At 37.7% G+C, this 13,621-nt stretch overlaps 1 protein-coding gene across 1 annotated transcript; it reads left to right on the forward strand.

Moving 5' to 3' along the window:
- The first annotated feature begins 1,158 nt into the window (after nt 1-1,158).
- On the forward strand, nt 1,159-12,143 carry LOC141406216 (uncharacterized). The gene is made up of 5 exons (XM_073991413.1): nt 1,159-1,251; nt 1,319-1,432; nt 1,532-1,833; nt 11,792-11,902; nt 11,969-12,143. Exons 1-5 carry the CDS (start codon nt 1,159-1,161, stop codon nt 12,141-12,143), a joined length of 795 nt encoding a protein of 264 aa, XP_073847514.1.
- Nucleotides 12,144-13,621: the final 1,478 nt, after the last annotated feature.

Genomic DNA, 13,621 nt, shown 5'->3' on the forward strand with positions numbered 1-13,621 from the left:
AAAACCTTCTGCGCCTAAAATTGTGGTCTTAGGTCCAGGTTTCGGTATAGCTCTCATATTACGATACCTCCCGATTTAAGGAAATTTGGAGATTTTATCAACAATTTCGGACCGAATTGGTTTTCATTTGCCATTTGGACTTCTCATTGATCAAAAAACCTTCTGCGCCAAAAATTGTGGTCTTAGGTCCTGGTTTCGGTATAACCCTCATAGTACGGTACCTCCCGATATCAGGTATTTTGAAGATTTTATCAACATTTTCGGCCCGAAGTGGCTGTAATTTACCATTTGGAGTTCTCAATGATCAAATACCTTCTGTGCCAAAAATTGTGGTCTTGTGTCCAGGTTTCTGTATAGCCCTCATATTAAGGTACCTCTCTATTTCAGTTATTTTGAGGTTTTTATCTACATTTTCGGGTCGAATTGGTTGTAATTTGCTATTTGGAGTTCTTAGTGGTCAAAAAACGTCTCCGCCTGTATCGAGGACAGGAAAGGAAACAAATTATTCCATTTGAGGTCAGAATTTTTCATGGTAGGGGATATAATAAAGTGAGACCTAGGATGCGACAGTGCATATCTTGGAATATGAGAACGTCACCTTACACTGGCTTGGGATACATTTGGCTTTTCGGCAGCCTAATATCGACTTTGACTGAACTTATTGCGTTCAAATTTCCTAGTACGGTAGTAGTATAACATTCTTATCTTCTTAAAACCGCATATATATTTACATACATACATATTTATGCATTCACACTTCGTTACTAACGGGTTTTTGTTGGGCCAGAGTCTGGGTCATCCTTTTTTCGATTGTAATAAAAAACCGAAAAGAATTTTTATTATATTTGTTTTTGTTATTGTCCAGTTTTCATTTATTGACACAATAAATTTACAACACTTTCATTCATGCGCCAGCATAGCGAAACGAAATGAAAGCAAAGCGCTTAAAAAAATTGAAAGAAAAATGTTCTAATTAAACTAATAAACATGGCTTTTGATCGAATTTTAAAGTTTTAACACATTTCCAAAGAAAAAAGTCCAAAGCGTTTAGTTTAACTTGGTTACCGTAACAAATAAGACGCAGCGTGAAAGGTGTAGCTTTTTGAGCGCGGATAGTGGTGTAAAAACTTAAAGAAATTAGTTAAAAGCATAAAAAACATGCTTCGGTTTATGTTATTTGCTCTTCTGGCAAGTGTCACAGTCAAGTTTACGCAAAGTACGACATTCTATCCCTCCAACAGTGCCTATGGTGTAAGTTCAGTTTGAAGAAATGACAAAACAAGAATTGCTCTTAAAATTTGTGTTGTTTCGGCATTAGATTTTTGCTGCCATTGCTGTTCCCTTGGATCTGCCTCACCGCAATGTTTTCATTTCATATAATTTCGAAGCAAATTACAATTTACCACAAACCTGGGGTATACCACCATATGCGGTAAGTTATCCGCTTGAAAGTCCATAGAAACAAATGTCAGATGACAACGACAACAAATGTGTTAATTGTTGCAAAAATGAAAATATTCTGTTCCAATAGACCGGCATTGAAGATGAAGACTTATTCGAGGAAGGTAGATTGGATAGTGGCAAGAAATGCAACACAAATTGTACCATGACATCTGCCGAGGAAATAGCAACAGAAGAAGATGAAGAAGCCGACGATGAAGGGGAAGAAAATGATGAAACCAATACCACCAGTACGGAAGGTGAAGATTTGTCCACAGAGTCACCAACTAATTCGGCAGAAACGCAGCGTCGTCGTCGCCGCAGAAGAAGGTCGATGCCATCGTTGCTATCTCGCAAGCATTTCTATCACATTCTAATTGATAAATTTGAAAGGTAAGTGGAAACGGATAGATTGGAGAGATCATCTATCTTCACGGTGCTCTTGAAACAATTTTAAATGGAAGGTGCTTACACCCTGGAAGTTTTTGCGGATTCTAAAATTACAATGTTTATAGATGAGAAAAATCAAAAAACAAAAAAAATCGCCGGAGCGCTTTTTAAATAAATCGCGATTTAAGTTGAAATTTTTAGGGGTTGTTTAGGTTTTCACGATGTTGCCTGGAAATCGCAAGTCCTATCAAAATGGGACTAAAAAGAATGTTGTAGCTATGAAAATTCTCTACAAGATTGACCTTTACGGTATTTTCGTAGTTTTTTACCATTTTTGAGATATAGAAGTTTAAATTGGGACAATGCACTGACTGTATCGCCCCTTATAAAACAATGTCATGAAGGGTGCGCCTTAACTATCTTTTGATGAAAACCGCTTACACAGGGAAAGTTTTTGTGAATTCTAAAACAGCAGTGTTCATAGATGAGAAAAATCCAAAAACAAGAAAAAATCGTTGTAGAGATTTTTAAATACATTTTTAGGTGTTTTTTAGGTTTTCACGATTTTGCTTGGAAACCGAAAGTCCAATCGAAATGGAGCTAAAGAAAATGCTGTAGCTGTGAAAATTCTCTAGACGATTGACGTTTATCACTTGTTCCCAGCCTGTACCATTTTTGAGATAAAGAAGCTCAGTTTACATTTTTAATTTTTTTTGTTAGGGTTTCGCGATTTTGCTTGAATACGGTAAGTCTTATCGATATGTGACCTGAGAAAATCTTAAAGCTGTGAAAATTCTCTACAAGACTGGCTTATCTAACTGACTTATCCTAAGTTGTAACATTTTTTTAGATATATAAGTTTAAGTTGGGAATTTGCAGTCATGACATTGTTTTAAAAGGGGGCGATACAGAATTGAATTGAATTTGAATTGTCCGAATTTGAACTTCTATATCTCAAAAACGGTAAAACCAACGAGAATACCATAAAGGTCAATCTTATAGAGAATTTTCATGGCTACAACATTTGTTTTAGTTCCATTTTGATAGGACTTGCGGTTTCCAGGCAACATCATGAAAACCTAAACAACCCCTAAAAATTTCAACTTAAATCGCGATTTATTTAAAAAGCGCTCCGGCGATTTTTTTGTTTTTTGATTTTTCTCATCTATAAACATTGTAGTTTCAGAATCCGCAAGAACTTCCGCGGTGTAAGCACCTTCCATTTAAATTTGTTTCAAGAGCACCGTGTCTTATTATAAATAAATCTATTGGATCGAATTCAATCGCTCTGTAGATATTCGTAATAAAACCAAGTATCAGTCGGCTTTGCCGACAGAGATATCTTTACCCTCAGCCTATGTGAATTAAAATTTTGTGGCCCTTTTTGGACATTTGAACTTGCCGAAAAAAATGTGGATTAGGATTAAAGTTCAAAAGTGTTGCGGAGGAGGTACTTAAAGAAATGGACCGACATAGACCATTATGGAAGAGGATCATATTTTGGTAGTCATACTTTTTTGATAGTCATTTCATTGGGTCATCGTTTATCTTTTGGACCAGTATGCCAGGAAGCATGGACTTGTCCACGGAAAACGTAATATTGCTGTAAACAGGAACACAACGAACAGCATCGGTATATATTTCCAAAGGGTCTTCGAAAAGACCCTAAACTGCACTTAGACACAAATGTTAAACTTTTTTGTGGGAGGTACCCTAAGGAGAGGACCGGTATGGACCATTTTAGAACATAAACTAAATTTGGACAAAATATTAGGTGATCCAAAATTGGACCAAATTGGTTGCCCCGTTCAAGAGATATCGTGCATACCATTTTAGTGAAATTTTTTAAATATTGGGGGGAAGTACCGGAAGTTGTGGACCGGTATTGCCCATCTTCGAACTGAAACTAAAGTTTGGACAAAATATGATGAAGGCCAAATTTTGGGACCACATCGGTTGTTCAGTTTGAGAGTTATTGTGCTTTCCAGCGACTACATATGGTGCCATATGGGTTTTTTTACACCTATCGGGCTGTTTTCTCAAGAAGTATGGACTTGTCCCTGAACAAACTTTTACCGTCGTAATTGATACAGCAAATGCAAGTTGCTTGAACAGAAATCAAAGTGATTCGAGAGCAGGCCTTAAAGTGAACATATCCGAAATTTTGTGTGGGAGGTACCCGAAGGAGTGAACAAATATAATCCATATAAAACCTGATATATATCTGGTAGATATATTAAGATGTGAAAAGTATGGACCAAATCGGTCAACAGCCCTCTCTTCATAACATGAACTGTGGAGATAAATGGGAGATTGAATGTGTAAGTGGATGGGCCAACAATTTTGACCACTAATTACTCTGACATCTATTTCTCGGCGGTACAGAAAACAAAGCTGAACGACAACCACAGCTTAGAGCGTTGTGATGGTTACAACGTAATAAGGAAGGATCGCACCAGAAGTGGAGGTGGGGGATTAGTTTTCCTTTTGCACCAGTCTGTTCAATACAGACCTATCTCGCTTGAGCCTGAATCTAATGACCCGTACATGGAATGTACATATATAGATGTGGAAATGCCGAGATAGAGTTGCTGAACGTATACATCCCGCCGAGAAATAGCTGCATCTCAGATTACAAGCCTGAAATAGCCCGCTTTTGGAAGGTCTGGTCCTGGGGGGCTTTAATGCGCATCATGAGATGTGGCATTCGGCCCTCGGAAACGACCAGAGGGGTGCAGCGCTGGCTAAGCAGATTGATAGCTCTACGTTTTGCACGGTCAATGAGGACGCCCCTACCAGAATTAGAGGAGAGTGTCACCGTTCGCTAGACACAACCATCGTGTCACCTGGTCTGAAAAATGACGATACCTGGCAACCCTTCATTTCCCTTGGATCAGACCATCTCCCCATAATTTTTTCTATTAGCAGACCACCCGATTTTATCACCTCTGAACGCCGCACATTCGTCAATCATAGGAAATATTATTGACCGAGTTTCAGTGGGATCAACAATTACCGCTTCAGAGAACTGCCCAATCATTCTGATGTTCGGGTAGCGGAAAGGACATTCCGAGACATCATCACTGCTGCAGCCGCCCACCATAACCCTGCTGGTCGAATACCCGAAGTAAGACCCAATTTCCCAGCAGAGGCGACGGAATTAGCAAATGAGCGTGATGAGCTTTGTCGAACCAACCCCAATGACCCCAGGGTCAGGGAGCTGACACTGGATGTTAATAGGCTGGTCGGCGAGCATAAGCGGAACAAGTGGTTAAATCATCTGAAGACTTGCAATTGTGGGCAACGGTTAGGTCACTCTTGAACCCTGGAAGTAGGTATGATAGGACCTCAGTCATGTTTGGCGACGTTACTTATTTATTTATTTATTTATTTATTTATTTATTTCATCTACCGAGCTATGCTCTCACAGATTACATTGGATTGGACTTAAAAACTAGGATTTTAATAAATTGGCAAACATTAGATGTATAGTTAAGGTTCATTTTCAAGCAAAGATCTAACTAATCTCTTGAAAACATGACGTTCTATGTGGTAATCTATATGGTTTGCAATGGAGTTAAATAAACAAAGACATCGTGTTAACGGCTCATTCTTCCCATAATTAGTTCTATGAAAAGATATATTAAATAATTGATGTTCTCTTAAAAATCGATTTGGAACGTGCAAGGGTAACAAAGACAAAAGTTCAGAGCAATCAATATTTGAATCAAATAGATCTTTTATAAAAACAATACCTTGCAGCTTCCTCCTTTGATATAGTTGCTGAATACCAAGGATTCGGCATCGTTCAATATAGTGAGGCATATTATCAATGTTATAAGTAGTTCTTAAAGCAAATCTTGTGAAAGTAAGTCGTACAGGCCGATTTCGCTTTTGTCGGCCGTAGCAAAGACCCTTGAGACCTTAGTACTCTCCAGTATCAGAAATAGGTATCAAGTTGCCGATCATCTGCATGGATTCCGATAGCAGCACAGTACGACAACAACAGTGCGCGCCATCTCCACATATATTTTTCTCAACGACTCAACCAGAGACCGCCGTGTGATAGACCAGTGATGGTGGCGCTTGACTTATCAAAAGCCTTTGATACAATCAGGCACTCCACGCTATTTGAGGACATTGATCAGAAAACCCTCCGGTCAAGCTTGAAACGTTGGATAGTCTCTTATATGTGTGGACGACAGTCGTACGTGGAATTCAGGAATAAGAAGTCCAAACCATGTAGAGTGAAACAGGGAGTTCCCCAAGGTAGGGTGATATCTCCGGAACTGTTTAACCTCTATCTCTCCTGTATTCCGCCCCCTCCAGACGGCATCGAGATCGTAACGTATGCGGATGATTGCACGATCCTGGCGTCAGTTATCTTCTCTGATGACATCTGTGGGATACTGAACTCCTATTTAACCGATCTTACCACATTTTTCCACTCGAGGAATATGCAGATTTCCGCAACAATATCTAATGCCACTGTGTTCACCACATGCACAGCGCACTTTGGAAAAGAGTTGAATGCTATGGTCGACGGTAGCAGAATTCCAACCACAAACTGCCCCCAAATTTGTAAGGGTCATATACGACACTACATTCAAGTCGTGCGCACACTGAAAAGTAGGAACAAGGTCCTCAAGTCCCCAGTCGGCAGCACTTGGATTACAGATAAAGAAACCTTGTTGACCACATACAATGCGATAGGTCGGTCTGCGGTAAGCTATGCGACTTCAGTTTGGTCCCCGAGATTATGTGAAACGAATTGGAAAAAGATTCAAACCTGTCAGAATGCCGCCCTGAGAACAGCAACAGGGTGCCTCCTCAAGTGTTCAGTGAACCATGAGGAGGCAAGGATTCTTCGTTGCAGTACTTGCTTGGGGCTACCGTGAGAGCCATCCCAATCACCATCTGGTGGGTAGGCCCGACACATTCAGGCACATCAGGAAGTATATCCACGCTCTAGAGGGAAAGGTCCAACGATACAGGAGAGAACCCATAGATCAACAAGCATATCAAGCAGGTTTAAATAGCATTCACACGGATGCAGGTGCCATAAGCAAATATAGTGTGAATAGCCTCTATCGCAGCTGAGGAGCGTCAGCTGCAACGACAAGCCAGAGTAATTTTGGCTCAACTACGCTCGAGATATTGCAGTCGCCTAAATTCTTATTGGGCGGAAATCGATCGCACCGTGCAAGACATCTGCCCAGTACGCTACATGGGCCCGAACGACACGAAGTACCTTTTCAACTGCACCGCCAAACCTACTCATCTAACTCCAGTGGATCTGTGGCTACATCCCATCCAAGCAGCCATTTTCCTGGAACTGGAGATAGACCCAGAGCCAGATTGAACAGAATTACGAACATACAAACATAATAATAAACACTGTTACAACAACAACAGTTACTCTGAAGGTCATATTTGATAGCCTATATATATGCATGCCTAAGTTTTCCTCAGACCCTAGCCGGCTGAATTTAGGAACTGGACAAATAATCCTTGCTAACCACATACAACGCGATAGCCAGTATGTGCTATGCTATGCGACGCCAGTGTAGTTTGCCAACGAAAGTGATACGCAATATAAGAACTTGCAATTTTTCCAGAATGCTTACATGACGAGTCTAAAATCTTGCCGGTAAGTCGACACAAGAAGATGTAATCGGTGCTATAGACAAAACCAAGTAAGTCAGAAAGATTCAAAAGAGAACCTCTGATCAACAGGCATATCAAGAAAGTTTAAGTGGTATTCATACTGAAGCAATCGCGGTGGCTATAAGAACGAATAGTGAAACCGAATGGACAATAACTGCCACGACGAACGAGTGTCGTTTTGGCGCAATTAAGATCCGGTTTGTGTAACCGCCTCAATTCCTATTGGGCAAGGATTGATGGCGTCCACATTGTTGTAATCTGTTGTAATCCACAAAAATGTACCTAGAACGCTATATTTTTGCAGCCGAGTGTCTTTTTTCCTCCCGATTTTAGCTATTTGAAGATTTTAGCTACATTTGTTGACCGAACTACCCGTTATTTGACATTTTAGGTTCCCAATGGTCATAAAACTTCTCCACCATGAATTGTGGATATAGTTCCGGGTTTTGTGTTTTGTACCTGCCGATTTTATGTATTATGACCGATTTGTCTGTAAATTGACATTCACAAACTTCATCAATAAAAATTGTTAACATAGGTCCATGTATAGCCCTCATATAACGATAACAACCGAATTTAAGTATTTTGAAGGTTTCAGTTACATTTTTGACTGTACTACCTGTTATTTGACATTTGACATAAATTGTGGGCATAGGTCCATGTTTTTGTATAGCCTGCATGTAAGGTGACCCTCTAGATTTTAGGTATTTTGAGGATTTTAGCTACGTTTTTACCGAACTACCTGTTATTTGACATTTGAGGCTCCCAGTGGTCACAAAACTTCTCCACGATAAATTGTCGGCATATTACCTTACTCCCAACTACACGTGTTTTGAAAAGATTACCTACATTTGTTGACCGAACTACTTGTAATTTGACCTGTTCATTAAAATTTGTTAATATAGGTTAATGTTTTGGTATAGCCCCCGTATAACGGTACATGCAGGTTTTTGGTATTTTGAGGACTTCAGCTGCATTTGTTGTTCGAATTTGTTTGTTTCTGTAATTTGCCATTTGAAGATCCCAGCAGTCACGAAACTTCTCCACCGAAAATTGTTAACTTAGGTCCACACTTTGATATAGTCCCCATATATTCACTGGTCAATATCGGTAGACTATCCCCGCATTTTCACATACAATATCAGGAACCTATGACTTATCCTGATGACGTTATTTTAGTTTATAGTACTAAAATACGTAATATTACAAAGTTCGATCTGGGTTATCAATATTTTCCACATATACATATCGCTCATTTACTCAAAGAGTGACACATCTCGAAAAATCAAGTTTCGAGAAAAAAGAGTTTTAAATTGGCGATTGAAATTTGACTTCCCAAATTAAAAAGATTATTGCACTAAAACTAAAATAACTACTTGGACCATATTTTGCAACCAGATAGCCAGATATCAGTGCTAAATTTCTGTGCATGATCAAGCATGATTTGAAGTGTTTTAGTGATTCATAAATCAAAAAACTTTTGTGTTGAATTATGCGAAACTCGTAGTAAATGAGCTGTAACTCGCTGAGTTTTTGAGATATCAGCATGAAAATTTGACACAAGATAAAGTAGAAGTCGTAGAAAAAATATAAATTGCTAACTCAGAAACACACATTTATTGAGTTATGTCACTCGTTGAGTAAATGAGCGATATATATTCACCATAGATATTTCAAAAACAGTTTGGATCGAGCACATATGATCTTCTGAAAGAATTTATTATGAAATAAACATCAATAAAACATATTTTTTGAGCGCAGATAACGAAAATGTGAATAACAACGGTAGAATATGGTCCTAAATCATATATAAACAGCGAAAGCATCTTGGGGATGTTAAATATTATAGCTACAAATTTCTTTCGTTCAGAGACTCATAATGACATTTGATTTGGAACATTTCTTCTTTTTACTCAGTATTGAATAAATTTTAATTAAGAGTTTAAAAGTTTAACAAATAATTTCTACTTATAATATCTAATTTCGTAACGTCATTTTCTTAACAAAGTATTTTACTTAAATATCTAGTTTGTTCTGGGACTTATACCACGTTTACATTTACGAAATCAACTCGATTTCATCTGTCAATTCCATTGTGTATACGTCAAATGAAAACTCATCTGTAGTGGGATTCTGTAACTCATTTTTGCTGTTATCGATAATTGTAGGTAAAATTAAAATGCTTATAATTTCGATAATTAACGAAATTTTTCGGTAAGTTAACGATGAATGAAAAGTAGTCGCTAGCCTCTACCGACACAAACAGGGATGCCAAATTTTCTTTATGTTTTTAGTCATAATTTTGCGATTTAATTTTACCGATTTTTGTCGGTAACATCAAAAATGAGTTACAGAATCCCACTACTGAAATCGATTGGATTTCATTTGACGTTTGAGCAATGGACAGTTGAAATCAAGTGGATTTAGTAAATGTAAACATAGTATTACGGTGAAATTTTGTGTAGAATATTTCTTCATTTAACACCTTTCGTCTAGAACTAAATTTCATGTTACTTTCGTGCATCAACACAAAGAACAAAACAAATTTATTCAAAAAAAATATTTGGGTGTTTTGTTGACAAACTTGATGTATATATTTTCTTGATATATATTGTAAATACATATTTCATTTATTCGGCGACTTACATTGAAATTTGAAGGAGAATATTTTTGTCTTTGACGTCTTCTATCTAGAATGAAGTTTTGTGGGACAAAACTTAATAAACTCAGAAAAAGTACAACATTAACCCTAAAACGTGATTTTACTTTTGGCAGATTCCTGGCGTTTAAGTACGATTTACAGTTTTGGTGTATTCGGGGACCTATAGTAAAATTTTATGACAAATAATTTTGTAGAATATTTTGATCTTATACGATAACATTTTAAAGGAGTTTTTAAACGTTTTTGAAAAAAGGGACCAAAAAGACCGGTTTAGTGACTCGCATGAAGTTTAATTTTTTCATAAAAAGATACCCCGCATTGTTGTCAGTAATATTGCCAAAGACACTTTATACCTCAAATGCAAGAATTCCAAGGAATCTGATGTCGAATATTTCAAAACCTGTAGAAATGGGCGGAACTTGCCACGCCTATTTAGGTTACTTCCCGATGTAAACTTTTAAAACGCCGATACACGTGTCTTTTTTTTTGGTCCTCTTTCATAATCTAACCGAATTGTCTTGTAATTTTTTTTTTGTTGTACAGTGTAATTCTTCAAGGGAGTAACCGATTTGGTCCATACTATGAACTTCCAATATGGACTCAATCGGTCCACTACACAAAAGTTCAAAATTGTTTGGAAAAATTGTGGCCACGACAACACATCCTAACATATCTACCAGATATAGGTCAGGTTCGAATATGGATTATATTTGTCCGAGTACCTCCCACACAAAATTTCGAAAAGTGCAGTTTAAGGCCTGCTCTCGAATCGTTTTGTTTCTTTTTGCAACAACTTGTATTCGTTGGTCACATTATGACTGTACCAGTTTTTCAGGGGCAAATCCATATTTCCTGAGAAAACGGCCCGAATGCTGTAAAAACCCCATATGGCATCATGTATAGTGGCTGGACCGCCCGACAACTCTCGAACAAATTAGCCGATTTGGTCCGAAATTGGGCCTTCGTAATATTTTGTCTAAACTTAGTTTAAGTCAGAAAATGGGCCATATCAGCCCACTTCCACAGGTAAAAAATCGCCCCCCTACCATAAAATTTCAAAATTGTTGACAAAAATTTGGTCCACATTTTGCACGTCGTAAAATTTTTACCAGACTTAGATCAGGTTCGAATATGGAACACTTCTACGGGTACCTGCCATAGAAATTTTCGGAAAAGTTCAGTTTTAGGTATGCTCTCGAACCCCTTTGAATTTTGTTGTAAGTCCATATTTACAGTAAGCAATTTCCCTTGTCGACGAGAGAGGGTGTTGAGAGGCAAAGGGTTACCATTTGCCTCATCTCTCTCTCTCCATCAAACTGACAATTGCCGCAAGGAAAATTGCCTAATATAAATATGGACTAACAAGTTTTTTTTCGGGGGCAAGTCCATTCTGTTCCTGAGATAATGGCAAAGCCTGCCGACGCCAACTAACTGGGTTGACCGTAAGATAACGAAGGGAGAAACTGATTTGGTCCAAATGCTGTACGTGGTATTATAGAGACGTCAGAAGTATTGTGTTTAGTTATTTTCTAGGGTATATCTCTGCCGATAAAGTCGACTGACACATTATCACCTGTCTGATGTCATTTCTATGATTTTTGTTTCAACTTCATGTTTTTTCTTTTTTTGTAGAAGCGGTTTCGAAGGTGAACCTTGCCTGTTGCGTTTAATTTGCGAAACAAATTCTTCGGAATTGGGACATATAAATGGTGTTTTGGGTAGCATAATACACATTATGTTCTCGTAAGTATTAAATTTAAAAGGTTTATCCTACTGTTTCATAACTTCTTTTCATTTCATAATTCCAAGGCCTTCGACATCGAGAAATGAAAATCTGCCGCTGCAATATTATCAAGCCGAAGTGGATGGTATTCATGATCGGTGCCATCATTATGAAGACGTGTGTAAGGAAAGTGTATTGGATTTGATATCAACGCCAGTGCATCAAATAATTGATAATTTGTTGATGACTAATAAAATTTAATGGAAGAAAATTGTTTTTTTTTTTTTTTTGGTTTTCCCTTGCGATTATGTTATTGATCATATTTCATAGAGGCAAATTGAAGGGAAAAGTGAAGGAAACTGATGTTGAAAATAATATTATACTTCTCTAATTACCGTTCTTTGGGAAAAAAATTTAACGAAAATTTCCAAATATACATTCGTCAGCATTAACATTAAACACAACAAAGGACATTACTACATTCTGTTCAGTACGTAGAAGGTCATCGTGTCCTCTCTTTTTTAGATAGCAGCCTATCATCAATGCTGCTGGTAGCATTTGCACAATTTGTAGGAGCTTTGTAAAGTATGCAAAAATATACCAGCAGTTAAATGACGATAACAATTATGCAAATGACGTTAACGTTTAGTCGGCTTTGACCAGTTGCCCAATTGCTTGGTAATGACAGGGTGAGTGATTAAATTTCACTTTTAATTAGATGTTTAAGTTAACAAAACTACAGATTATATAAAATTAAAAAAAGAGGATAGAAAAGGCATCATTGTGTAACACTATAGCTTTGTTCCATTACTTTTTTAATGGTAAAAATGGTAAAAGAGAAAACTGTCAAAATTGCTCAAAATTGCTCTCTCATGAACATTTTTACCAGAAAAGTAAAGGAACGAAAAAGTGGTAGATCTAGTAGCCATGTCAAAAAGAAACATAACAATTCAATTTTCTTCTTTTATTTCACAGTTTTTAATTTTGTTTTGTCAGCGTTCGCCTTTTTTTTCTGTTTTTCTTCATCCTCATAATCGTCAAACAAATGTTGAAAAATCAGTTCTACCATTTTTACCTACAGAAATTTGTCTGGTAGCCTGTGGTAGAAGAGAAAGGTATTTGTGCTCTCTCTCCTCTCTCACTCTCTTAAAAATTGCTGCCAGTTTTTACCACTTTTTGGGGTAAGGAACGCTTTGCAGGTTAACAAGTAAGAAAAGCGTTAAGTTCGGTCGGGCCGAACTTTTTATACCCTCCACCACAAATTTCAGCCATTTCGGTGGATTAATCTGGCCACAACCTTCAAAATACCGAAATTCGGAAGGTACCGTTCTATGGGGGCTATATGATGGCGTGGACCTATAGCTACAAATTTCTGGGGAAAAGTTTTATACGCCTAAAGAAGACTAAATACCAAATTTCAGCCATCTCGGTGTGATAATGAGGCTAAAACGTTCAAAATATCGAAAATCGGGAGATATTGTATTATGGGGGCTATATCAACACGTGGACCTATATAAACATTTTATGGTAGAAATGTTTCTTAGCCTCTGGAAACACAAAGTACAAAGTTACAACCGATTCTTTGGTCAAATGGGTCTAATACATTCAAAATATATTAAAATGACGCGTACTTTATAAGGGGCCTTATGTGGGGGCTATACCAAAACGTGGACCTATATAACCCAACTTTGGTAGGAATGTTTTCTGGCCTCTGAAGATACAAAATACCAAATTACAAC

The sequence above is a fragment of the Musca autumnalis genome, unplaced genomic scaffold (assembly GCF_047663935.1).
Source record: "Musca autumnalis isolate F117 unplaced genomic scaffold, ASM4766393v1 scaffold_5, whole genome shotgun sequence".
Classification (NCBI taxonomy): domain Eukaryota; kingdom Metazoa; phylum Arthropoda; class Insecta; order Diptera; family Muscidae; genus Musca; species Musca autumnalis.